Source organism: Myzus persicae, unplaced genomic scaffold (genome assembly GCF_001856785.1).
Source record: "Myzus persicae strain clone G006 unplaced genomic scaffold, MPER_G0061.0, whole genome shotgun sequence".
Lineage (NCBI taxonomy): Eukaryota > Metazoa > Arthropoda > Insecta > Hemiptera > Aphididae > Myzus > Myzus persicae.
The window spans coordinates 1,451,937-1,475,400 of NW_019100802.1; the positions used below are offsets into that span (position 1 = coordinate 1,451,937).

A 23,464-nucleotide genomic window follows, 5' to 3' on the forward strand; every position below is an offset into this window, starting at 1 on the left:
ATTATTAATATAATCTATGATTCCAGTAACAACAACTTATGAGAAACCCTGTAACAAACCCTTGTGACCGAACAAAATATTTTTTATCGATTATTATTATTATTATTTATTTTTTACATATTGAAAGACTAATAAAAATCGAAAATTTCCCACTTTTCTTCAATTTTTTTTTGTTTTTCTTGGTAAGTATTGCAGTATTGGGATTTATTTGAAGTCCCCCAAGATACCAACTTCATCTAATTTTCAACCAGAAACTACTCCCCAAGATTAAAATAGAAGCATTTCTGTGGTAAGACCGAAGAAGCGATGATGACAGACAGAAAAATACCACTTTATTGCAAAATCAATATACATTCATTGATATTAAGTCACAATCTAAAATATACATAGTTTTAAACTCAACGTTGTTATTATATTGTATATATGTAATAAATTTTTATTTAATTTAATTTTTGTAAACCAGCAATATCACCATGGATACATGAAAAATAACAAATGAATAACAGAATAACAAACTTGTGAATAGGTATAATATTAAAAATATGTTTTTTGTAGGTACTTACTGAATGATAATAAAAAAAATCATTCATACATAATTCTGTAATCTGTACTAAAGAACGATATTTTTTTAAATATTTACTGAGATTATAAATTTATAACTCCAAATAAATTATTCTGGGGGGACTGAGCCCGTAAGTCTCCCCTCCGATTTCCATCTACAGGCATTCTCTTCTAGGCCTAATTTTCTTGTCCTTACTCCTTGCCTACAGGAAAAAGTTACATATCAATTATCATCAGTCAACACAAAAAATAACGTTTGTCATTTTGTTGTAATTCGGTTCCAAAACAGCCCAATTTTACATAAATATCTTTAATATTTTTCTGTAGTGGTCCAGCCCACAGATTGTGGTGTACAAGATTAATGATGACAAGGTGTAATAAATTCTAAGTAAATTTTAGATCATTATGAACATAGACTTTATTTGACATGTAAAACTGATAGAATATTTTTATAACACTGAAATTTATCAGAGTCGACTGGCGTGAAGGTGTTCGTACTGGCTCTGGTAAATCAAGTTTGAATATCGGGTGACTGGGTCCCTGTTTTATAGGCCCAATCTCCACTCTGTTAACGATAAGATGGAGCTGACCCCGTTTACTATATTGCATGTGAGCGTACGAGTTCCAGGAAACGGTCTACTCCTACGCGGTTGTCGCTGTCGATATATTATCTGACGGCTATTTATTATAATAGAACAATATATATATTATTCATTATATGTGTCCATATATATCCATGTTTCTAATTGTCTCCATACATTTTTCGCAACGCAATTTCGTTTGTCGAGTTCTCAGAACTACGCACACAAAGACTTTAGTTGTTGTCCTAAATCTTTCAAGGCGCTTTCCCGAGGTCAATCACATCCTAGTGTGAACAATCTCATGCGTCCCCCTCGCTATCTTAAGTATATAAGTATAATATGGCGGGACGTCAGTACATAGCATTTCCAACATCATTGATAATTTTAGAATATTATTATGAATCATATTAATTAAACTTACTGGTTGGCAGTCCGTACATAAGAAATAAATAAAATAATCCTAGACTGACATACCGTCTCCACTCAGAATGGTTTTTCATATAGGTACGATGATATGATACATTGAAATATTGAATTCAAATTTACGGGGACCCACTTGTAACCTAATGCACTGCAGAGCGACATCCACAAACCCTCTTTTTTTTTAAAATGTTAATAAATTTATAATTGTGGGGTCCATAAGCATGAAAACGTATTAAAAGGTTCCTTTACTGATATATTACAATATAAGTTGAAAAATATTATAAATACATACCTATGCACGATTTTTTTTTATAAACATTTAGCCCAAATTTTGAAAAAAATGTATAGAACTAAAAATTTACAAGTTTAAAATTTTAAACATTTATATCTAAGCCCTAAGGGTTGACAATTTAAAACAAGGTGTCACGTAAGTAGGTTATTCTGTCACCAAAAATCTAAAGATATTATGTAGTAGTATAGTCTTAGTTTTTTTATGGTAAAATATGGATGAAATTAAATTAACCAATAATAATGATATCTGTTATTTTGTTGTATATTAAAAATATTATTTCTGGGTACTTGAAAGTTTTAAAGTATATAATTATATTTTATACAGACAATGACTCTTCAAATGTACTATTTTTGGCAAAAATGAATTTAATCTACTGCGTAGTACAAATGTTTACCAATAATATTATAATATACATTTTTACTATCATTTTTAATATTGCAACACTGTGTCTTATCAGTATTCTTTTGTTTTTGATGTCAGAATGTCAAAATAACATGATCATGGACTTCGAACGATGTGCAGGCTGACAAACGATGGTCATATTGTACTCATATCACGGTTGTAATTTTTAAAGATAGTTGAAAATGTTTTTCATGTAAAATTCATCAGAATTATCAGATTCATATGAATATAGAATATAGATCTTCATGTCTATAATTTTAAACTTTCATAGGTAGTCATTATTAATAAATAATCAAGAAAAATGTCATCAATAGCACCTCAAAGTGTGGTAAAATCACTACAAGTAGTTGGTGAAATTTTTCAGGAAGAAAATATAAAAATATGTGTTAAAGAATCTGTAAAAGGTGGTCTTATAGCAGGCATTGCAACTCTTGTTGGCGGATTACTTGGTGGAAAAAGTGGTTTAATTGCTGGTATAGTAATAGCATTAATAAATACAATTTATTTAAATAACGTTTAAAAACCATTTAATTTTAAACTAACCTTTGGTATTTGTAAAATTACACTAAATGTTTACAACAAATAATAGATTTGTAAAATAATACAATTTTGAATCATTTAGTTTACAATTTTTCTCTGTATTTTTTCATTGAAAAATAAAATTGTATTTACTTACTAAATCATATTTTGTTTATTGTTATAACTAAAGATTGGATTTAATTGATATAGCATTTTTTTTTTTTGCAGTTTAGATAAACCAATCTGATCTAACATATAGTCAATATTATATTATACCTTGTGTGTTATGGGTAATTAATTTTATTATGCAATGTTTTGCATTTTTTTACAATTTTGTGTGGTTAAATGAACAAAATATTTAACTCTGCTAAATTTGTTGTATTAAAACGCTATTATGACATACCTAGTTTTTGTTGTTTGTAGACGATCCGTAGTTGTACCATAAAGCCTTTGTTAAGAGCCATTATCAATATATATTCATCATTTTTTTTATTGTGGGTAATTACCCAATATGGATAATTTTAGTTGGTTCAGATGGAAAATAAAATTAAGACAAATCTAAGGATTTGATTGAAAAAATTATGGGTATAAAACCATTAAATCTTGTTATGAAGTCATGTCGGGTAAAAAAGATGTTAATTTTGATAAAATACTTGTACAAATATATTTTAAGTAATGGAATTTGAATGAACATAATTTGGAAATATATCTAATTATCAATTTAGGATCAAAAAAGTAATATTTATCTAAATTTTTTTATAACTTGAATTTTTATAGTGCAATTATTATGTATTTTTGGTTCAGTTATACAATTTTTGTGTTTTCGATGCAATTAAATCTGGTCTTTAGTTATAACGTTTTCAACAATATCCACGATAGCTTAATTAAAAAAGATACAGGCACTATTTTAGCCATTTCAATCTATTTCTGATTTGTTAAATTAAATATAAAGATAGGTAATAAATATTTTTATCATATTATTAAATTAAGTTCAAATAATCATATCATATGTATTATATATTATTATATTATATTGTATGTTATTGAATTAAAACTTATGATGAATGCTAATTACAGTATCATTTTATTGTGTGTGAACATTGTAATTTTGTTATTAGTTATGTAGTAAATGTTTGTGATTTTAGGTGGAGTAGTGGGTACAGTAGCTGCTTGTTCAATGACTAAGGATTTTAAGTCTCTTATAGAAATTATAAATGAAATGGACTATGAAAAACAGAAAAAACTGTATGATACCATACAAAATGTAATATCATCAATTGACGTAAGTGACGTTGTCAAATTGGTGGTTTTATTAAGCACAAGTCAATCAATAAAACAGGCTGTCATTCATGAAACTATAAACTTTTTACGTAATGAAATGAGTCTGGAAATATGCCGTAGTTAATATAATTTTTTTTGGTTAAAACAATAAACAAATGTATGTATGTTCAAGGATCTGTTTATAATGTAAAATTAATGAAAATATAAAATAAATTGCATAATTATTGTTTAAAATAAATTACTATTGAATGTAAACATACAGTGTATTAAATTATTTAAGCTACAATTCTTTTGTTGATATTGATAATATACAATTTTTATTAGGTTGTAAACAATTTTAATTTTTTAAATGATTAATCAGACATTGGCTCCTCAACATCGTCTTTTCTTGTTAATATATCAAGGTCTTCATCATCAAATGTCTCATATGACATATCTTCACTCATCGAACCATTATCATCTAAACTATCTGTTAAGTCATTTAATGCGGACATAAGTACATGCAGTTGTTTTCGTCTCTTATCTAGTTTTTGATTGATTTCATTTTTTGTCATCTGAAATCAAATTATTTCAAACATTAGTACAATATTAGCATAGTTATAAATTTGTTTATGACATTACTTTTAATGCTTGAAGTTCATCTTTTAAATCATCAAGACGTTTAGCAGTTTCAGTTCTAGGGGGATGCTGAATAATGAGCTTTGCTAAAACATCATACTCCATACGATTTCGCCTTATGGTTTTAGCTTTTTTTAATTCTTCTTTAGCACAATCTATCTCAGTTTTTGTATTTGTTATATTATGATCAATTTCACTAGACATATTGTCATACATAAGCATTTCTTCTACATTCATACGCGAAACAGCTTGGGATTTCTTCATTGCATGCTCACATAAATTAAGATGAACCAACATCTTTTCCATGGCTTTTTGGCTAAAAACACAATTAATGTTATTAAACTAACATTTTCAATAGATTGATTTAACTTTGACCGACATAACATTAAAGTCAAGCCATAACACTCTTTTCACAATATACAAATAGAAGGTGCCTATTGGATCAAAATGGGTTTGTAAATAACAAAAGCGTACCTTTCAACAGGATCTGTGTATTTAGTATTACACCACTTTAAATATGTCTTAAGCAAAATATTTAAACGTCTATCATCACCAATTCCATCACCATCAATGAGCAGCTTACGCCAAATTACTTCTTCTATAAAAACAAAAATAAACCGTATTTATAGAGCATTGAACTTTTTTGAGTATTTTTGAAACAACATAAACAACTGCAATTAATAAGATATTACCATCGATATACTTATAAAACTTATGATTCATGTTATAAGATAATAGATATGTCTAGTGCTCAGAATCGAGAACATTAAAATACATCTTTGTTACATTTTTACTACAATACTTTTATTAACACATTTTTTAATTTAATTTTAAATTACTGCATTTTACAACCTGCACAATTTTGTGGACCTCAATATGTGAATTTGGTGTATGAGAAAAAAAATATTTGAAAAAATAAATTCACAGTGTGAAAAACCTCCTATTGGATTAACATCAATAATATCTAATTGACTAATTACAAAAATCATTTACCGTCATTCATATTTTATAAAATGTGATCATCAACTGCTGATATTTAAAATATATTGAAGCTCGTTATCTAAACAACCGTTTTTAAATTAAATTATTATAACACTGTACTCACCATGAATTAAGATATAAATGCATTATTTAATATATCTTAATTCATGGTCCTCTCTCAACAACAGATACCTATTATATTAAAACCTTAACGGTAATAGTTAAATTACAAACATATATAATAGCGCGAAAAGGTGCTCAAGCCTCAACATTACTTTACTAAAATAGTAATTACTAATACAAATATATACGATAATCAACGGCACTACTATAAACTAATATCTCTAACATATTTTCAATTTGGCTATTTAATAATAATAATATTATGTTTGTGAACTGTGTTGATAACTCAAAGATTTTAATTTAATGTTCCATTTAATTTAAGTTGGCAACAGATTAGTGACGCGGTAATGTTATCATTTTTTGGACAACACTATAGACTATATAATATAATATGTATTGTTTATAATATAAATCTATGGTTCTCACCACGGTTTAAGATAAATCGTGCTTTTACCATGATAAAAGTGTCTGCCATTTTGATATTTGGTATAATAATCAGTAGATTATAGAATAATATGTCCAATTTGAATTTTTTTATTATTAATCATATTTAATATATTCGTTATTAATTAATATTAAATCTGTGACTACTGACTACAGTCTTCTATTATTTTATTATTTTTGTCGCATCAAATATTTGGTAAGTAATAACATTTTGTAAAAATTTAAATTCATTGTTTCTATGGTTTAAACTATCGCAATTAATTATCTTTTATTAAACCTAAAATAATGTGACACCTTGGTATTTAACACTTTCACACCTTTTAATCTGGTCATTATAATTAATTATCATAAGGAATTATTTTTAAAAGCATACACAGGAAAAATTATGACTATGTATTGATAACTTTTTCGTTAGGTAGCCTTTGTTAGTATGATATGATCTCAAATACTAATTTGTATAAATATAATTTACAATATTATGACTAAAAATAAAACATGTTCCCATTTTTTATATTGTGCCGTTGAGGTTGAAAATAACAATATGCAACTGCTTGTGTAATATACTCCAAAGCAAACAATAACTTAATGACTGATTATTAGAAGGACTATATTTTTGGAAGGTAGTTAGGTTTCCAGCCAAATAAAGATTCAAAGAAAGTCAAGGTTTTGCTAAAATATTTAGCTTAAAGATTAAATTTTCTGTTTCATTTATTCTCAAGTTATAGGTAATTAAATTCTGTTATGATTGTAACCAAATATGATAAAATATTATCTTTAAGATAAGGGATTCAATTTTAGAATAAGGTTTTTCTTAATATCACTTTTGAACCATGAAGAAATGTTCTATGGAACAAACAAATTTTACCAGCCCCCACACAAATTTCATTTTTTTCTTCAACCTGTTATTTATGCTTAAAATGATGATATAAAATTTTTTTTGACAGCTTTCATTGTAATAGTTAAAGCCATTTCTAAATAGAAATTGTACTGCAAATAGAACATTTAAAAAAAACTAGTTGTTTCGGTGTTTAGAGATATTGGTGGGAAAACTATTAAAAAATCTTCAAACAAACTTTGTTTTTCTTCTATTAATTATTTATACATATACATTTTATAATTTGTAAAACAATTGTAAATATTAAATAAAATGTTTTATATTTTACAGGTAGTTAATACTCAATATGTCTGAAAGAAAAGTATTAAATAAATACTATCCACCTGATTTTGATCCTTCAAAAATCCCACGCATGAAACTTCCAAAAAATAGACAGTATACTGTACGTCTTATGGCACCATTCAACATGCGGTGTAAGACTTGTGGTGAATACATTTATAAAGGCAAAAAATTTAATGCCCGAAAAGAAGATGCAGAAAATGAAGATTATTTGGGTATACGTATTTACCGGTTTTACATAAAATGCACTAGGTGTTTACAAGAAATATCTTTTAAAACCGACCCACGTAACACAGACTATGAAATAGAAGAAGGAGCTACACGAAATTTCATGGCTCTAAAACTTGCACAAGAACAGGAAAAGAGAGAAGAAGATGCTGAAAAGGAAGAAGAAGCTACAAATCCAATGAAATTATTGGAAAATCGTACTCAACAATCTAAACAAGAAATCGAATTAATGGAATCTCTTGAAGAGCTAAGAGATTTAAATAGGCGCCAAGGTAATGTGGATTATGATTCAATGTTATTAAAATACAACCCTGCAGAATTAAAGGAGCAAATTAAGCGGATGCAAGAAGAAGAAGATGAAAATACAGTAAAAAAATTGATGGGTATTAAACGTAAGATTAATGAAAATGAAGATGAAGAGTTAGTAGAATTTGAGGACAATATGGCCGAAAGTAAAATAAAAAATGTAATTACTTCAACAGCACAGTCTAGTGCGAAGAAAAAAGTATCGAAACTCAACCTTCTAAATTTAGTTAAAGTTAATAATGTCACAAGTACCAACAAGACTAAAGAATCTTGTAATTCATTATCATTAATTGGCAATTATTCCAGTAGTGATGATTCTAATTGAATAGTTATTATTGTTTTGATTAAATTGAAAGTATAAGTTAAAGGTTAAAATAAAAATTTTCAATTTTGTCAATACAATTTGTCTATTTCAATATATTTGTAAATAATACATTTTCATACAATTTAGTACTGTTTACTTTTTCACCTTACTAAATACTTTATTTGTCTAATAAAATACTTGATATATGAATATTTTTAATCTAATAATTATTATATTCAAATATACTAGTTTTTATTAAAGAATTTTGAAATCTGCAAGAATAAGTTGGTAGTTGAAGTTACAGCTTATGTGGCCTAGGTGGTGGGTGAACCATTGAATAGTTCACTCTAATGGATATTTTAAATTTTAACTATACATGTAATAAATCAATGTAAATGATAAAAAAATTCTATACTGACCAACCTTTGATATCCAAAGGGCATCAAGCGATTAGTTTAATTATGACATTGACATTTTAGGTAAGTGTAAAAAAGCCCAGAAAAAAAATCTAAGTGAAACAAGGCACAAAAAAATAAACATGATATTAATATAAACACATGTACTCCTAATACTCTACTCTTAATTAGTAATTAATAATTCATAAATTATTATAGCCATTAAGGCAATTTTATATGTAACATTTTTTTTTTGTAATTCTTGATTATTTTTAAAAAGTACTAAAGTTAATATAAATAATTCGAAAACTGTGTCCTAAGTTTTCCCTGTTTGAATCATTCTCATCAACTCACTACCGAAAAATAGATCAATCGATGTTGAAATCATAATACGTATTTAATTTTTTTCTTATTTTATCTAAGGAAGCGTTAATCACATCTTTCCATTCCCATCTATAGACATCATGTATATCATTTAAACAAATACACTTTGTGTATAACAGCGTTTAGAGTATAGCGTATAGAGCGTATAGTGTATAACAAGTGTTTAACAGCAGCAATTCTTAATATGCAAGCCCCGATATTCTAGGGTAGTTCAAAATTGTATTGGATTCCTGACACATATTTCTATGCCCCACTAAAAGAAATGTCATGTCTACAGTGTAGGGAGTAACTTAACTAAAGTTACCTATTATTTTTCAAATTAATTACATTTAATTGCAATTTAAGGTATTTTGTTGTAGTTGAATTACCAAATTAGTTACGTTACATTGGTTTAATACATTTTTAGAACTTATTGATGATGCGAGTAAATATTTAAATATATCATACATGTATTATAATTCATATGTAAAATGTTTGCTACACCAAGAATGGAATTCTTATGTGTATTATTTAAAAAAAAGATAAATGTGTGTGGCAAAACGAACATCCATTAATAAATTCAATATGAAATGAATGTCAATACTTAGGTTATGTATTGTCTTATTGACATCATGGTTTGGTTAGGTAATTTATTTTTAAAAAGATGCTCAATGTATATTATGGTAAAGCAATCAACTACAAATAAAACCTAGAATGAAGTGAAGTTTAAAATATTAAACAGACCTTAGTTTTAAAATATATTTAAAACTTGTAAATGTTTAATATTTACTATTCCACTCAAACACATTTCCATTCAATCGAATATTGACAATCTCTTCAAAGTATGAATACAAAAATTGTATTCAATGAAAAAATAAATTAATCCCAAAATGTTACCACATTATTTATTTTATGTATATAAAGAGCAAAACAATTTAAGAGTTGGCATTTGGCCCTCTCCTGCGTCCGAAAGTCTGAACAACATTTACGAAACGCCTATTGTACTGAATACGTCTCTTTGATCGTCCAGTCTTCTTCTTCTTTTTCTTTTCAACTTTCTCAACTTTTGGGGTTTGTCCCTTAACTTTACCAGCACGAGCCAGGGATCCGTGAACCTTTCCTAAATTAATCAATTAAATTTAAAACTTCATATTTTTGAAGTAAAATAAAAATAAAAATATTTACCTCCCAGCAATGGAACGATGAAATCAATATTGAAGTTGTTTAATTCTCCAACAATTTGATTGTCATTAAGTGGTTGACCTTGATTGTACAATGAAATCAAATTTTCTTCAATATCTTCCAAAGCAGCTAATTTGTTCTAATTGTTTCAACAAAAATTTAGTTATTAATGGTGTATTAAAATGTAATTTCAAACACATATTATGTACTATCTGTGGATGCTATTATAACTTATAATATTTATATTTCTCATCAAACATAATGAAGGTTAGGCCTAATCAGTGGTGTATTTATGGGGTTAGGGCAATAAGTCCTTCCCCTGGCTTCCGGCTGTGCAAAATAATTTTGGTCATATCACCTCATAGAAAAAAATACACCACTGAGCCTAATTCAAAAAGGAATAAAATATAAATTCATTGTCATTTTCTTAATTGTATACAATATTACCACCATGTGGCCTGCATACTACACAACTGAGTACAACGTTTATCAACCATAAGTGCAAACAGCATATATTTGGAGAAACTGGTGGCAAGGCTAGTAATCATATTGAATAATCTTAAAATACAATTTAGGAAATGTTTGGGAGGCTGGCTTACTTCTTAAACACTCTCCCCCTTATTCACTCCCTACACACTAATATAATAACCACAATCATATAATATTAAAAAATGACTAGAGTACAAAATTAAAATCATGGTTATAAATTAAATGATTTAGTTGAATAAAATAAAGCCATTAGGTACTGGTTTAAAATAGCGCCGCCCAGTAAATTAAATGCATTGTTTAAATATAAAATAATGAGTTTAATTAAATAATATTAATTAATAATGTTTGGGATTGTTAAAATAGTCCCATACTATGTGAATTACACCTATGATAGGTACCTCAACAGTAATGGTACATTTTCCTAATGAATTATTAGAATATTTATACAATATATGTATTATTATAGATAGCAAGGAAATAACAAACCAGTACCCACTATTAAACTTTTTATATTAATTAATCAAGTAAATATTTGTTTTTTTTTTTTTTATATCAAGAGAATTCCTAGTCCTAACCATTTTTAAAATTATACACTTAGTACATGGTATACCTTAACTCTAAATATAGTACATGGATATCTAAAGCGATTTTCTTAATTTTGTAATAACGCTATCCCAGCAACAAGTGTGATGTTGAAATAAGAGACCAGTATATATTATGAAAAAATTTTTTGTAAACCCAATTACTTATAGAGATTGACATGGACCAATATCCAATGATACATGCAGCATCTAGCAAGACCAGTGGGTTTCAGTCAAATGTTTCATAAGAGTACATAATCAATACATAATCCAAATAGAATACAATTCGGGATATGTTTAAATACCTATGTAGTACAGAACAAGTCTTATGTTTTTTAATACGGACTCATAGTCTTAACAGTAAAATATTGAGAATAAAAAAAAATATAAAATATTGAATATAAAATTAAAATTGCGTAGGTACATCAATATTGAATGGGTTTAGACAAAACTTAGTCATAAGTCATAACACACGAGTACACAATACATAATATTATAGTGTTCCATCCATAATAAACACTCAATATTTACCTTGATCTGTGAAATATTCTCAAATCCTTGACATTCCAAAGCATGGACATTTTGACCGCGTACGAACAAATGCATTTTGAAGTTGCTAAAATGTTGTTGAATAAAAAATTAATACAACTAACGTAGATATTCAGTGTTTTTTTTTCTTTTGAGGTTAGACTTCCACAATGAAAATCGTATACAACACAATTCATATAGAAATGTAATATTAAAAAAACTAGAATAGAACTTACTATATCAACACCTATATAATTACCTTGTTTCAAAAACGTTCTCAAAATTTTTGAATTTTAAGGAAGAACAGAATTCTGGACCTGAAAATGTGGACGCAGCATTGGCGAAAAAAGTACTTGGTACTGTAATACTGTATACACTTCGATTTTATATTAACAGTAACCACTTACCAGGTAAAATGAACAGGATGCTAAGTTTGGTTAGCTTATAACCAATTTTTGAGTGTGACCAACATAAAAGTGAACGTTTGTACCAAAGTTCCCAATGCCTCTAAAGATTTTTATTAATACTGGGGTAACTGGATGCCCTTGACATTCGCTGAGAGTTATTATTAAAGATGGAGATAAATATGGAGTCAGAATCGTTAGGATTATAAAAGTAGTGCCTGTGTCTTGTAGGTAGGTCAAAACTGAAAAGTTAGGGCAGACGACAGGCGGTTTCTTGATAAGAATTTGTAATAAGGCTCTTTGGTAGTCTCATTTCGAAGGCGGGAATGTTTGAAATTCGAGTTTGAGTGTCTATAAATATAGAAATCTGTTCCCGTGGAAATCAGTAATTGAGTGGTCTTAATAGTTAAGTTAATCGTCTTGTGCTTTTATAAAAGTCGAAAATCGCAAATCTGTAAACCATATTTAAGCGAATAGCAAGTCAGGCACCTTGAGCAAAAATGTTTTATTATTATTATTCGTTTTCTAATGCGTATTTTAATTTTCAATTTTCAAATACAGTTGACACAAAGTATAGTTATAGGCTATAATTAGTAAGTTGATGGTGATTTAGTTCTTCATGCCTCACAGTTAATATATATCATATTATTATTTTCTATATTATATTATATATTATCTTTGCTTTGTACTATGTAGTATCGACCATCTTTCTACTTGCATGTCACATAGTACAAAACTACAAACCAGTACAGGCGTAGGGCTGTACTATAGGTAGTTAGTATTAAGTTTATGGTATAAACACTCTAAGCTACAACTTGCTGAAAACGATTCTTAGACTGTAAGCACTTGATTTAGTAGTGCCAAGATTTATGGCCTAGTCCTAGCGGCTAAGACATTAACATGTTAATATATAATATTATGTATCTATAATAATATAGTTGAAATGTTTTTTTTTTTCACTGAAAACACTGACATTTTAACATCGATGCATATTATATGTTTGAAAAGCATATGGAAATATTTCACTAAATATATAAAAAATATTTTCTGTTTTTTTCCAAAACGACTAAAGGATAATTAAAAAAGATTTTCAAAATGTTAACTAAACATTTTTTTTATGAAAAAGAGGCTATTAAAACATTGTTGCCAATATTTAAAAAACCTTTTTTTTTATTCTTTGTTTCATATTTTTAAAAACCTTTTTTAAATATTTCATTGCTTACAATTGAGTTACAAAGAATAAAAATATGGTCTGCCTAACCCTATACTCTGAATCGAATACTGTAAATTATAAATTATAATGCATCCTCAATCCTCATAGGCACTGCCGCACTGGGCATTACAAAATGTTTGGGGAGTCTACCTATATAATATTTTAATATGGTAGGTATGTCTGTGATGCAGAGGCGAATTTCTTGGGTCAACAACAAAATTTGCCAGCTCAAACCAGTGGTATGACCCCCAGGGGTAGATATTATCAACAAGAAATTTTATTATGTTTCATTTTAAGAAATTCACCTGGTGAATAATGATTTATATAAATGAAACACGCTAATGAGGTGGTCGAGAAAATGAGCAACACCAATCATGGTTTGTCTATATAGATTATAGAATCCAGAACTTTTTTTTAGCCGATTTTAATTTATTTACAATTTATAAATCAATTGCCTATCGTAAATAATTATTTGTGGGAAGGGTAAATCCTTTTATCCATGAATTTCCAACTAAAGCAGTATAAAAAATGAATCCCTACAAACGTTAATTATAACAGTAAAATATAACTAAAACCAACCGTCTACCACTTTAGTGCAGCGGATTAGCCTAGGAAATGCGTAGGATCTATTCTGAGTTTCAAACACGGTTCCAGAATGATGATCGGCAGGAATGAATCTATTTAATAATGTAGGCAATAAAAAAATGTATAATTTAGGTTGTTACATTTTTACAAATTATATAAGAATCAAGTCCAATACTTCCATTTATTGTTAAACTATCGTTTATACATATTATATGTGTACCAAGCTATATGTCTGTACCTATATAACCAGACTTCGCATGGGAAAAACCGAACAAATATAAAATACGGCGCTATTTAGGTGTATATGTCTATCTGGGTGTATTTTAAATTTTATTGGTTGTTTATAATAATACACTTTAAAGTTTTGAGTATCTACCCACGATGATATTTAAATTACTTATAAGTAACTTTGTATAAATTCGTCAAGCCATTACAAATGAAAATTTTATGCATTTTGAACTACAAAATAATTTTTAATATTAGTGATTTTGACAAACGTAGTTAAAAGTTTATCGACAAATGTCTATAAAAAACATTGTACATAATATTTTTAATCTGCTAAATAATAATAATTAACAATTTACGAGGAACTTTGTATTACATTTTCAAGCTTTTTACTAAAATTTAGCATTAAACATGAATTTCACAACTTACATAAATGTTTATAGTACATAATATACGCATGCTATAAATATGTATTTTATTCAAATAAGCAAAATAAAATAACCACCATTTTTTTCAAAATGATCCGATTTGTGGATATCGTAAACAAATGTGGTACCTAATCAGAAGTTGAAAATACTTAATGATGCATATAAATCCTAGCCCTAGTCGGCTAATTATTACCTTAGGCTCAACTAAATAAACATTTGAATACAGGGTGCTTAAGAGGACGCCACACCCGCATGTGTTGTCGCCGTCTTACAAACGAGTATCATACCAAATTTACGCCCAGCAGTTCAAGTCTTATGCCGTTAGCTTAAAAATTAGAGCAAATCGACCTATTATGAAACTTTATGTTAAGAACTTCATTAGTGTTTTCTTAAGTGAGTTATACATTTATTATACAAGCATACCTCACTTAAAAACTAAGTTGTCGTAAAAAAACTTCCAACAAAACACAGATAAAGTTCTTATCATTAAGTTTCATAAGAGGACGATTTACTCTAATTTTTAAGCTAACGGCATAAAACGTGAACTGCTGAGCGTAAATTTGGTATGTTAAGCGTTTGTAAGACGGAGACAACACATGAGGGGGTGGCGTCCTCTTAAGCTCAAGGTTTTTTTCCTAACTAGGCAGTAGACCTAGAGAGTTATAATGTATACTTATCTTTGAAATTGGTAATAAATAAATAAAATTAAACTAAAAGTTGTATTTTAATAATAAATGCATACCACGGTCAACTTTAGAATATTTGTCAAGTATAACAGTGGCGTAGCCAGGATTTTTTTTCGGGGGGGGGGGGGATCAATTTTTTACACAGCGGTGGTTTAGTTTTTGATAGAATGCCATAGACCATTAAAATAATTTTTAAATTTTATTAACATTTCGGGGGGGGGGGCTGCAGCCCCCTCATCCTCCCCCCTGACTACGCCACTGAAGTATAATATATTAATATCAAAGTCAAAATCATTAACAATTTAGAAGAACTTGGAAGAACGGCGGTGTTTTCTTATTTCTAAATTAATCGGCTCGTTCATCATTAAATTCAACATAATAAACCTAATTTGATAAAATTTATATTTTTTTATTGTAATTCCATAAATTTTCAAGCTTTCATTCTTTTAAATCAAATTTAAAAAAGATTTTTTAGAGGTATATGTGCTTATTTTGACTTAGGGGTGGAACTGGGAAAAAAGTTGAATTGAATTAGTTTCTTGTGTGTCACTCAAAAACGAATAAGTGTAAAATGTTGATACTTTAAATTTTCACCAAATGTTTAAAAATATTATGACAATTATTCTTCATAATTATAATTAATGACACAATATTTCAACTATTTTTAGCAATCAGAAATTTCAATTATTGTCGGTAAATAATTTTTCGCTTGATTAAAAGACTTCCAAATATAATACAACACGTTCTTCATAAATTATAATCAGTGAAATTTAAAAAAAAAAGATGATCATCAATTCAAAATAATTATTTATGGGCGTCTGAAGTTCCAATTTTTACGGCATTGGATATTCTCTAGTAAACTATGGATTACTTTAATAGAAATAATATTTTAAAATTTACTTATATAGTTATACTTATACATGGGCAGACGGTCTGTCTTCGCTCAGAATCGTTTATCGTGTACAATTACACTATTACAGTAGCTCACATGAGTGACACCTAATGTATAGCAGTTTAGCTCACCAGTATTCACTTTTTTTAAAACTATGTATAAACATACATGGCTATATGAGAACTTGTATTAAATATTCTAACTTTTCAACAGGACGAACGAGTTAAATTGGAATTCAATGATATAAAATCATTATATGCAAAAATTGTTTTGAGTGCAGTCGATCTGTCAAATACTTATGAGGTAGTAACTACTAAATCTTGCATCCGATTTTAAAATTTCAAATAAAAAGAGAAAAGTTTTTATGACTAGCTTAAAATAAATTCCAAATTTTCGGGATTATGACGAATTTTCCAAAATTCTAACTTCATGTCATATAATTTTTTTGTGAATTTACGCTCAACAATTTTTAAATTACACTAACAAAAAATTATGAAGAACCTTGTATCAATCACATCAAGTTTGTTGACCAAACTAAATTTTTTCAATCGATAGTAATCATTATATAAAAACTACGTGATCAAATAGGACATTGTTATGTCCATAAATATCTTGTAAAAAATCAATTATTTTTAACATTTATATGGTGAATAGAATATGCTAATACAAACATTTGGTGAAAATCTGTTATCTGTGGTTATAATCATTTTTGAGTTGCACCCAAAACAAAACTTAGTTAAAAACTGTCCCTTTTAGGCTGGTTTAAAAAATTTGTAAAAAATATAAATTTTCAATAAAAGCCAACAGAATGAATTTCCATTTTCGTTTTTTTTTTAATATTATACTTTTGTTGTTCTGGTTTATGGTAGTTCCCACTCTCCTCCTACCATTACAAAGTCCTGCACATACGACATACCCCTGATTATAATATTATAAACTTATTTTTACATATTTAATATTAAAATATTTATATCATAGAAAAGTTATTTTTTACATTTTGAATTAATTTGTGGGGGAAGGGGTTGAAAATTGAGAATTAAGAAAATCTACAAGGATAGCTTGGAATAAAAAGGTTGTAGAACACTGACCTATTAACTGAAAAAACTATGATTGCATTTCTAGTTGAGTCTTTAATTTTAACCTTTTCTGATAAGTTTACAAATATTACTTTCTATAACATATTTCAAATGGGTCTTTATAGTCACACAACATTTATAGGTTTGGGTTTTAATTGGAAAAAAGAACTTATCTTAAAAGTAAATTAAGAAAATACAAAAAAAAAAAATAAATAAATAAAAATACACAGAATTTATCAATAAAGAAGAATATTTGTCTAAATACAATATCATTTTCTTTATAAACAAAAATATGATTTCAAATTTAATAAATTAAAATTACAGAGTTTTTGGTATTTGTACATGTTATATTACTAAGAACAATATAAACTAAGCTTATTGGAATACTTGTGGTAAATTAATTTAAAAAAGGACCATATTATTTACCTGTGTATATATTACAATATTTTTTTTATAAATAAAAAAAACTTTATCGAACATCCTTCAACAATTTAGGAATATCTAGTTACAAAAAATGAATAAATAAATAAAAAGAAATATACATAAGTATAAATTTAAATACATTACATTGTAATTTATGTCAATACATACAATTTTTTTGTAACATTCCTAGGTTTTCAGCTTTGCATAAGAAAAAGCCAAAAATACATTTACAAAAACAATACCATATTTTTTTTGTACAAAGTTACTTAATTGTATAACAAATGTGTAAAAAAATGTAACACAGAAGATAAAGTACATTAGTTTTAGTGAACATATATGTATTTTAGAATTAATATTAATCAACGACAATCTGGACAGTACCAATTACCCTTTGGGGCAACTGTGATACCAACACAATCAAAATGAAACCATTCCACACGACAATTTGGATTATCACATGCAATCATTTCAGAAACTTCATCATAAGGACACCTACAGTGACAATATAATCTCTCTGTGCTCTGTACTGCTTTCTGTTCTGCAAATTTAGGAAGTTCAATAACTAAATTGCCAGAATCACTATCCGTATTATCAGTAACATCAGGAGGTATAACAATTTTACTTATTCGAACATCTACAATAGGCCTTGTTTGATGAGATTGTGTCAATTTAGTAGTTGTTTGTTGATGTTGAAGTGGTGATACTGGTTTAGGTTTCCGTTTTTGCTTCTTTTTTGTTACTGACGGAATATGAAGAGATAATGGCTGAACTAAAAGAGATGAATCTCCATTCTGTAGTTTTTCTTCATCACTACTCTCATAACCGAAAAATTTTCTTTTTTTGGGTTGCCGTTTAGACTGACGAGTATCATTTGACGACATAGGGCTTCTGGATAAATTAGGCGAACATGTCGAATAAGAAGAGTTAATTGAAAGCGGCGAAGGAATGCTTGCTACTACTTTTGATACTTTCGATAATAGAGGAGCTTCTTTTGATGCCTTTAATTTTAATTTACGTTTTGTTTGTCGTTTTGTAGGTGATGAAGAATGAAGACGTTTTCTTGTTTTTTGTGGTGTAAAATTATTGTGTACAACTTTTTTACCATGACATAAACTCAAATTTAATTCATCTTCTATACTATGTAAATTATTATTGCCATTGCATATAGTAACTGAACTTTTGTTTAAAGTACTCCCAATACATACCCCATCATCATTAGGTAATAAAAAATTATTAAATGGTGGAGATATATTATTTATAGACGATGAATAAGTACTACTATAAATTTCATATTCATCAGCTATTTTAAATTCATTATTGGGTAAACCAATAGATTTGCTATTATTTAATATTTGAGATTCAATGTTTGTACATTGAAGAGGATTAGACAATTTAAAACTGTTATCATTTGGTAAAGTTATGCAAGGTATTAATGTACTGTTAACTTTAGGTAAAATTAATGCATTTTCCATAAGATTTTCTTGCTTTTCTTTTATTATTTCTTTATTATTTAGTTCAGGATGCAAAGGGATTGGATTAATATCATAATATTCTTCATTATCTGTATTTGAAAACTCGCTTTCCAAATCAGATTCTAATGCACACAAATTGAAATTCGCTATTTTTTTGGCACTTAAAACTTTGATTTTTTTTTCTTTTTTCTTCTTTTTGTGTTTTTTTGGACTTTCAATTATTGGCTTTTTCTTTTCTTCCTTATCAGAGTCACATGATGAAGAACATGAAGAAGAACATGAACAATTTGACCCACATGAACTAGATGAAGAAGATGATGAATTACAGTGTGACGAACATGATGATCTTTGACATGAAATGTTGAAAGAATTATTTAATATGTTATCACTACCATTTACAATAGCTGCTAATTCATCTGGATATGGAGGGGTTTTTATTATTTCAGATTGACTAGTTGCGGATAATAAAGTATAGTCATGATCTAGTAATGCAATATTCACTAATTCTTTTTTTTGTTTACTAACATAATCCCAATAGTTACCACTTGGACTAGGCGATTTTAAAAATTTTTCAGGTTTATGACGAGGAGTTTTTTCTGTATCACTATCAGAAGAAAGATTTAAGGGAGGAAGGTTATAGTCAAATCCTTTTTTCTTCTTCTTTTTTTTCTTTTTTATAGGAGATATTACTTCTTTATGAATTAGTTCATGCTTCTTAAGTAGCTTTTTGGAAATAAATTTATTGGAACAAGTATGACATTCATATGGAACATTTCCAGAGTGCCATCTTTCATGAACTTTTAATAATAAAGCATTGGAAAATGTTCTTCTACATTCATCACATGTGAACATTGCAGGGGGAACACAAAAATGATATGTATAAGGCCATTTTTTTGTTAAACATGATTTACATTCTTTGCTGTCCCTATTATGTTTCCAAAACATGTGCTCAAAAATATCCTTCTTACTAAGATAAGTAATGTTACATTTTAAACACATATGCCTCATTTTATGTTTATTAACGTGTAATGCTAAACTTTGTTGATTGGAGAATGTTTCCAAACAATAATCACATGCATTATGAGCTTTTCTCAAGTGAACCATACATCGAAATGCAGATGGAATCTGACCCTGGCCACAAAATAAGCATCTAAACGATAAATTTTGCCAAACTCCAAGATCAGCTCCAGGACATAAATGACAATGCAGTTCTCCATAATTGGAAAAAGTTATTTTGCACATGATACAGTCATACGTTTTTCTTGAATGTACACTTCGTTTATGAGAGTTTACTTCTTTCATTTGATTTGATGTATATTGACAATTGAAACAATAGAAAGTATTATTAAATGGTAAATGACTTAAATCATCACTAGAGTCATAGTTTTCAGAGTTTAAATAAATATTTTCTAAAGCATCCAAATTTGATTTTAAGATATTAGCAACATCTTCAGAAGTTTCATTTTTTACAGTCATAAAACGATGTTTTTCTATCATATGCAGTGCTAGTTGTTTACCATTCACAGCAATACAAGTTGAATTGTGACAATAAACACATGTTAAACATGAAGTTCTAATACATTCTTTAAGTATTACATTTATTTTCATATCGGTCAATTTATGATCTAGAGTTAGAGCCATAACAAGAAGATTATCATTCTTTGTTGAGTTATTAATACTTTGTAGTGCCTCTGGTCCATTTACCCATGGACTTTTTTCTGATAAAACTGTAGACATATTTTTAATTCCAAGTTTAAACTCTTCTTCAAGATTTTGTAATGTTTGTACAGATATCAAGTCCACAGTGAGTGGAGATTGGGTTAATGTGTTAATTGACAACTCATTGTTTTCAGAAAAATGTGCATTTGTAGACAGAGAATTATCACAATTTCTCTGGGACATAGAACATTGGGTATGATAAGTGTCTTCTTCAGAAACACCTAATTTTTTAAGAGTTTTGTTATCAAATTCATCAGTTACTGATATATCAGAACAACTTAAGTCTTGTAATGTGCTTTCAAAAAGGTCATCAGCTTTAACATCATCTATAACATATTTTATAATGTCATCAATAATAACACTTACTTCCAATTCATCTTTACGTTGTTCACAATTTTTAGTACCCAAAACAACATCCATTACATCTATGTTATCTAAGTGTAATTCATCATCTTCAGAGCTACTACTTGAAAATTGAGAATTTGTAGTAGGTGGAATTGGAAGTCGAGAAGAAAGAAGAGGCTGAGCAAAGTACCTTTTATTTACACTATCACAAAATACATCTTGAGATTTGTTAAGATTATCCGAAGCTACTAATTGATGAATATCTTGTATGTGACATATCAAGTCTTTATGTATCTTAAATCTAGCTTTACAAACTAAACAGAAGTATTGATGATGAGATTCCCTGATATGGTCAAATAACTTCATTCTTTGAAAATTTTTTCCACAAATATCACATTTACTAATCCCACTATGTAATGACAAATGCCCGTATTTACCGTTTGGTCGTTTTACTTGTTTATAACTGCTATTCAAATTATTTCTCATGGCCATCTTCATGAATCAACATTTATTTACCAATATTTGATAGCAAATTAATTAATCTGAAAAAAAAAGTTAAGAATAATATTTATATATTAACCCAAATCTCTATTGACAATAGGATATAAATATAAGCCATATAATAAACAAATACAATTCAGTACAATAAGAAAACCATAAAATAATTACCTTCGTATTGTATACATAGAAATATTTGAATATTCATTTTCAAATGTACATTTAAAATCATTGGAAAGCTGAAAAAAATTAAACAAACATTGAGCGAATTAGCATTACGTAGGTACTAAAGTGCACAAGCATTATATATTAGTTTATTATATACCCTAATTGAATACTGACTATGTCTCTCCAATATTTTTCTTAAGTATTCTAAGTTATTTTTATAGTACTTAAGAATATGATTTAATCAATATCGAATTATTAAAATTTTTACTTGTAATAATGTACCTGCCTAAAGCGATAAATAAACTGTCTATTGACTAAATTAGAAAAAATCAGGTACAAAATAAATGGGCTAATAAGTATGAAAAACAGACCACTAGAAAAGTGGTTAGAAATAGGGCTTAGTGATTAAAGAAAAACTTTTGTATTTGTACTGCAACAATTCCACAATAGCATAGTATTTACTCTTTAATAATAATTGATTAAAAAAAAATCTTTTTATTCAAGTGTAAATAAATGAAACCAATTAATATGTGAATTTGGAGGGAAAATGTCTTGTAGAAAAACTATGAAATATAGAATGTTCACAATATTAAGTATAAAAATCAATTATTAATTTTTACATATTAGAAAAACTAACATAAAAACAATACTTCATATATTATCTTGATCTATTAAGCTGTGTCACAACTCTCAAGAAAATGAGTATTCAAATTTGACTAGTGATTATATTTCACTCAATAACAATCAAATATGAATATAAATATAGCATTTTACAACTTAAAAATGTTGCCGATAATAATATTATAGTTAAAATAATCTTCCGTCAGACCTAACAAAAGCCAATCAATATAGGAAAAGGCGTACCTGTGGATAAAATGGATTTGGCGTAAATTTTATCTTCTATGAATTAATAAGATACTAGATAATTGAATTATTCACAAGTCACATTTGATTTCCACTAATAATTTGAGTAGAAAATGATTTTTTGAGTATTCAAAACAACGAACCCATTTTGTGTTTATTTCCAAGCAATAGATACCCCTCTCCGGGCGCGGAAAATGGCGTCGCCCAGCATTTGATTAAACACTGCTTTCAGTTCAACAACTTAATTTTTATACTCCAACGTATTTGGATTTCACTTCACCGCTGAACGAAAATTGTATTTACAATTCGTGCGTACGGATCAATTTAATGTGAAAATAATTGAATATTTAATAAAAAAAATTGATTTGTTTTCAGTGTTAACACTATGTTTGACACTACCTCGTGTCTTAGCCTTTGTATATTTTGTACTAAAATTTTTATCATTTACAAGCGAAATTTGGATGTTCTTTAGAGCGTGTCAGCGTGATAACATCTTAACATCACAAATGTGATTTTTTATTTCAATCGCATGTAAATTTGTCCAGTAATTTACAATTAGTGAAAAATTGTCTTTTGTTCTTCAATATAGGAAATTTAAGGTTAGGAGTTTTGTCAGAACTCAGAAGTCAGAACTACTACAGATGGTGTGGTTATGATAAATTTTCATATAAAAATATACAACTTCCGTGGT

The 23,464-nt window shown here is 27.9% G+C and overlaps 5 protein-coding genes across 10 annotated transcripts; 2 read left to right on the forward strand and 3 right to left on the reverse strand.

Annotated features, from left to right (window-relative positions):
* The first annotated feature begins 2,376 nt into the window (after positions 1-2,376).
* On the forward strand, positions 2,377-4,231 carry LOC111043132 (protein C19orf12 homolog). Its single transcript, XM_022327983.1, has 2 exons — positions 2,377-2,732; positions 3,924-4,231. Exons 1-2 carry the CDS (start codon positions 2,561-2,563, stop codon positions 4,181-4,183), a joined length of 432 nt encoding a protein of 143 aa, XP_022183675.1. The 5' UTR covers positions 2,377-2,560; the 3' UTR covers positions 4,184-4,231.
* Positions 4,232-4,359: 128 nt separating this feature from the next.
* LOC111043129 (THO complex subunit 7 homolog) lies at positions 4,360-6,022 on the reverse strand. 4 transcript variants are annotated; one of them, XM_022327981.1, is made up of 5 exons: positions 5,893-6,022; positions 5,671-5,737; positions 5,152-5,275; positions 4,681-4,993; positions 4,360-4,613 (listed from the first exon to the last, which is right to left on the reverse strand). In XM_022327981.1, the coding sequence occupies exons 2-5, from the start codon at positions 5,678-5,680 to the stop codon at positions 4,413-4,415; spliced, it is 648 nt and encodes a 215-aa protein (XP_022183673.1). In that variant the 5' UTR covers positions 5,681-5,737; positions 5,893-6,022; the 3' UTR covers positions 4,360-4,412. The 4 variants fall into 4 exon arrangements, with proteins under 4 accessions (XP_022183673.1, XP_022183672.1, XP_022183671.1 ...); XM_022327980.1 differs by having other exon boundaries at positions 5,851-6,022; XM_022327979.1 differs by having other exon boundaries at positions 5,671-6,022.
* A 348-nt stretch (positions 6,023-6,370) lies between these two features.
* LOC111043133 (coiled-coil domain-containing protein 94) lies at positions 6,371-8,604 on the forward strand. Its single transcript, XM_022327985.1, has 2 exons — positions 6,371-6,421; positions 7,391-8,604. Exon 2 carries the CDS (start codon positions 7,407-7,409, stop codon positions 8,256-8,258), a length of 852 nt encoding a protein of 283 aa, XP_022183677.1. The 5' UTR covers positions 6,371-6,421; positions 7,391-7,406; the 3' UTR covers positions 8,259-8,604.
* Positions 8,605-9,878: 1,274 nt separating this feature from the next.
* Positions 9,879-12,170, reverse strand: LOC111043134. Of its 2 annotated transcripts, none has more exons than XM_022327986.1 (4): positions 12,035-12,170; positions 11,779-11,863; positions 10,181-10,316; positions 9,879-10,115 (listed from the first exon to the last, which is right to left on the reverse strand). In XM_022327986.1, the coding sequence occupies exons 2-4, from the start codon at positions 11,851-11,853 to the stop codon at positions 9,931-9,933; spliced, it is 396 nt and encodes a 131-aa protein (XP_022183678.1). In that variant the 5' UTR covers positions 11,854-11,863; positions 12,035-12,170; the 3' UTR covers positions 9,879-9,930. The 2 variants fall into 2 exon arrangements, with proteins under 2 accessions (XP_022183678.1, XP_022183679.1); XM_022327987.1 differs by having other exon boundaries at positions 12,012-12,147.
* Positions 12,171-17,318: 5,148 nt separating this feature from the next.
* LOC111043098 lies at positions 17,319-23,409 on the reverse strand. 2 transcript variants are annotated; one of them, XM_022327922.1, is made up of 3 exons: positions 22,917-23,409; positions 21,913-21,980; positions 17,319-21,785 (listed from the first exon to the last, which is right to left on the reverse strand). In XM_022327922.1, the coding sequence occupies exon 3, from the start codon at positions 21,739-21,741 to the stop codon at positions 18,067-18,069; it is 3,675 nt and encodes a 1,224-aa protein (XP_022183614.1). In that variant the 5' UTR covers positions 21,742-21,785; positions 21,913-21,980; positions 22,917-23,409; the 3' UTR covers positions 17,319-18,066. The 2 variants fall into 2 exon arrangements, with proteins under 2 accessions (XP_022183614.1, XP_022183613.1); XM_022327921.1 differs by having other exon boundaries at positions 22,774-23,409.
* Positions 23,410-23,464: the final 55 nt, after the last annotated feature.

Excerpts from the sequence above, each read along its gene's own strand:
- LOC111043132 (XM_022327983.1), top strand. The coding sequence starts at position 2,561 with ATGTCATCAATAGCACCTCAAAGTGTGGTAAAATCACTACAAGTAGTT. Across the intron at positions 2,733-3,923 it reads AAAAAGTGGTTTAATTGCTG|GTGGAGTAGTGGGTACAGTA; the intron begins GTATAGTAATAG and ends TTGTGATTTTAG.
- LOC111043129 (XM_022327978.1), bottom strand. The coding sequence starts at position 5,400 with ATGAATCATAAGTTTTATAAGTATATCGATG. Across the intron at positions 4,994-5,151 it reads TACACAGATCCTGTTGAAAG|CCAAAAAGCCATGGAAAAGA; the intron begins GTACGCTTTTGT and ends TTGTGTTTTTAG. Across the intron at positions 4,614-4,680 it reads ATGAACTTCAAGCATTAAAA|ATGACAAAAAATGAAATCAA; the intron begins GTAATGTCATAA and ends ATTTGATTTCAG.
- LOC111043133 (XM_022327985.1), top strand. The coding sequence starts at position 7,407 with ATGTCTGAAAGAAAAGTATTAAATAAATACTATCCACCTGATTTTGAT.
- LOC111043134 (XM_022327986.1), bottom strand. The coding sequence starts at position 11,853 with ATGCATTTGTTCGTACGCGGTCAAAATGTCCATGCTTTGGAATGTCAA. Across the intron at positions 10,317-11,778 it reads AGAATATTTCACAGATCAAG|AACAAATTAGCTGCTTTGGA; the intron begins GTAAATATTGAG and ends TGAAACAATTAG. Across the intron at positions 10,116-10,180 it reads CATCGTTCCATTGCTGGGAG|GAAAGGTTCACGGATCCCTG; the intron begins GTAAATATTTTT and ends TGATTAATTTAG.
- LOC111043098 (XM_022327922.1), bottom strand. The coding sequence starts at position 21,741 with ATGAAGATGGCCATGAGAAATAATTTGAATAGCAGTTATAAACAAGTA.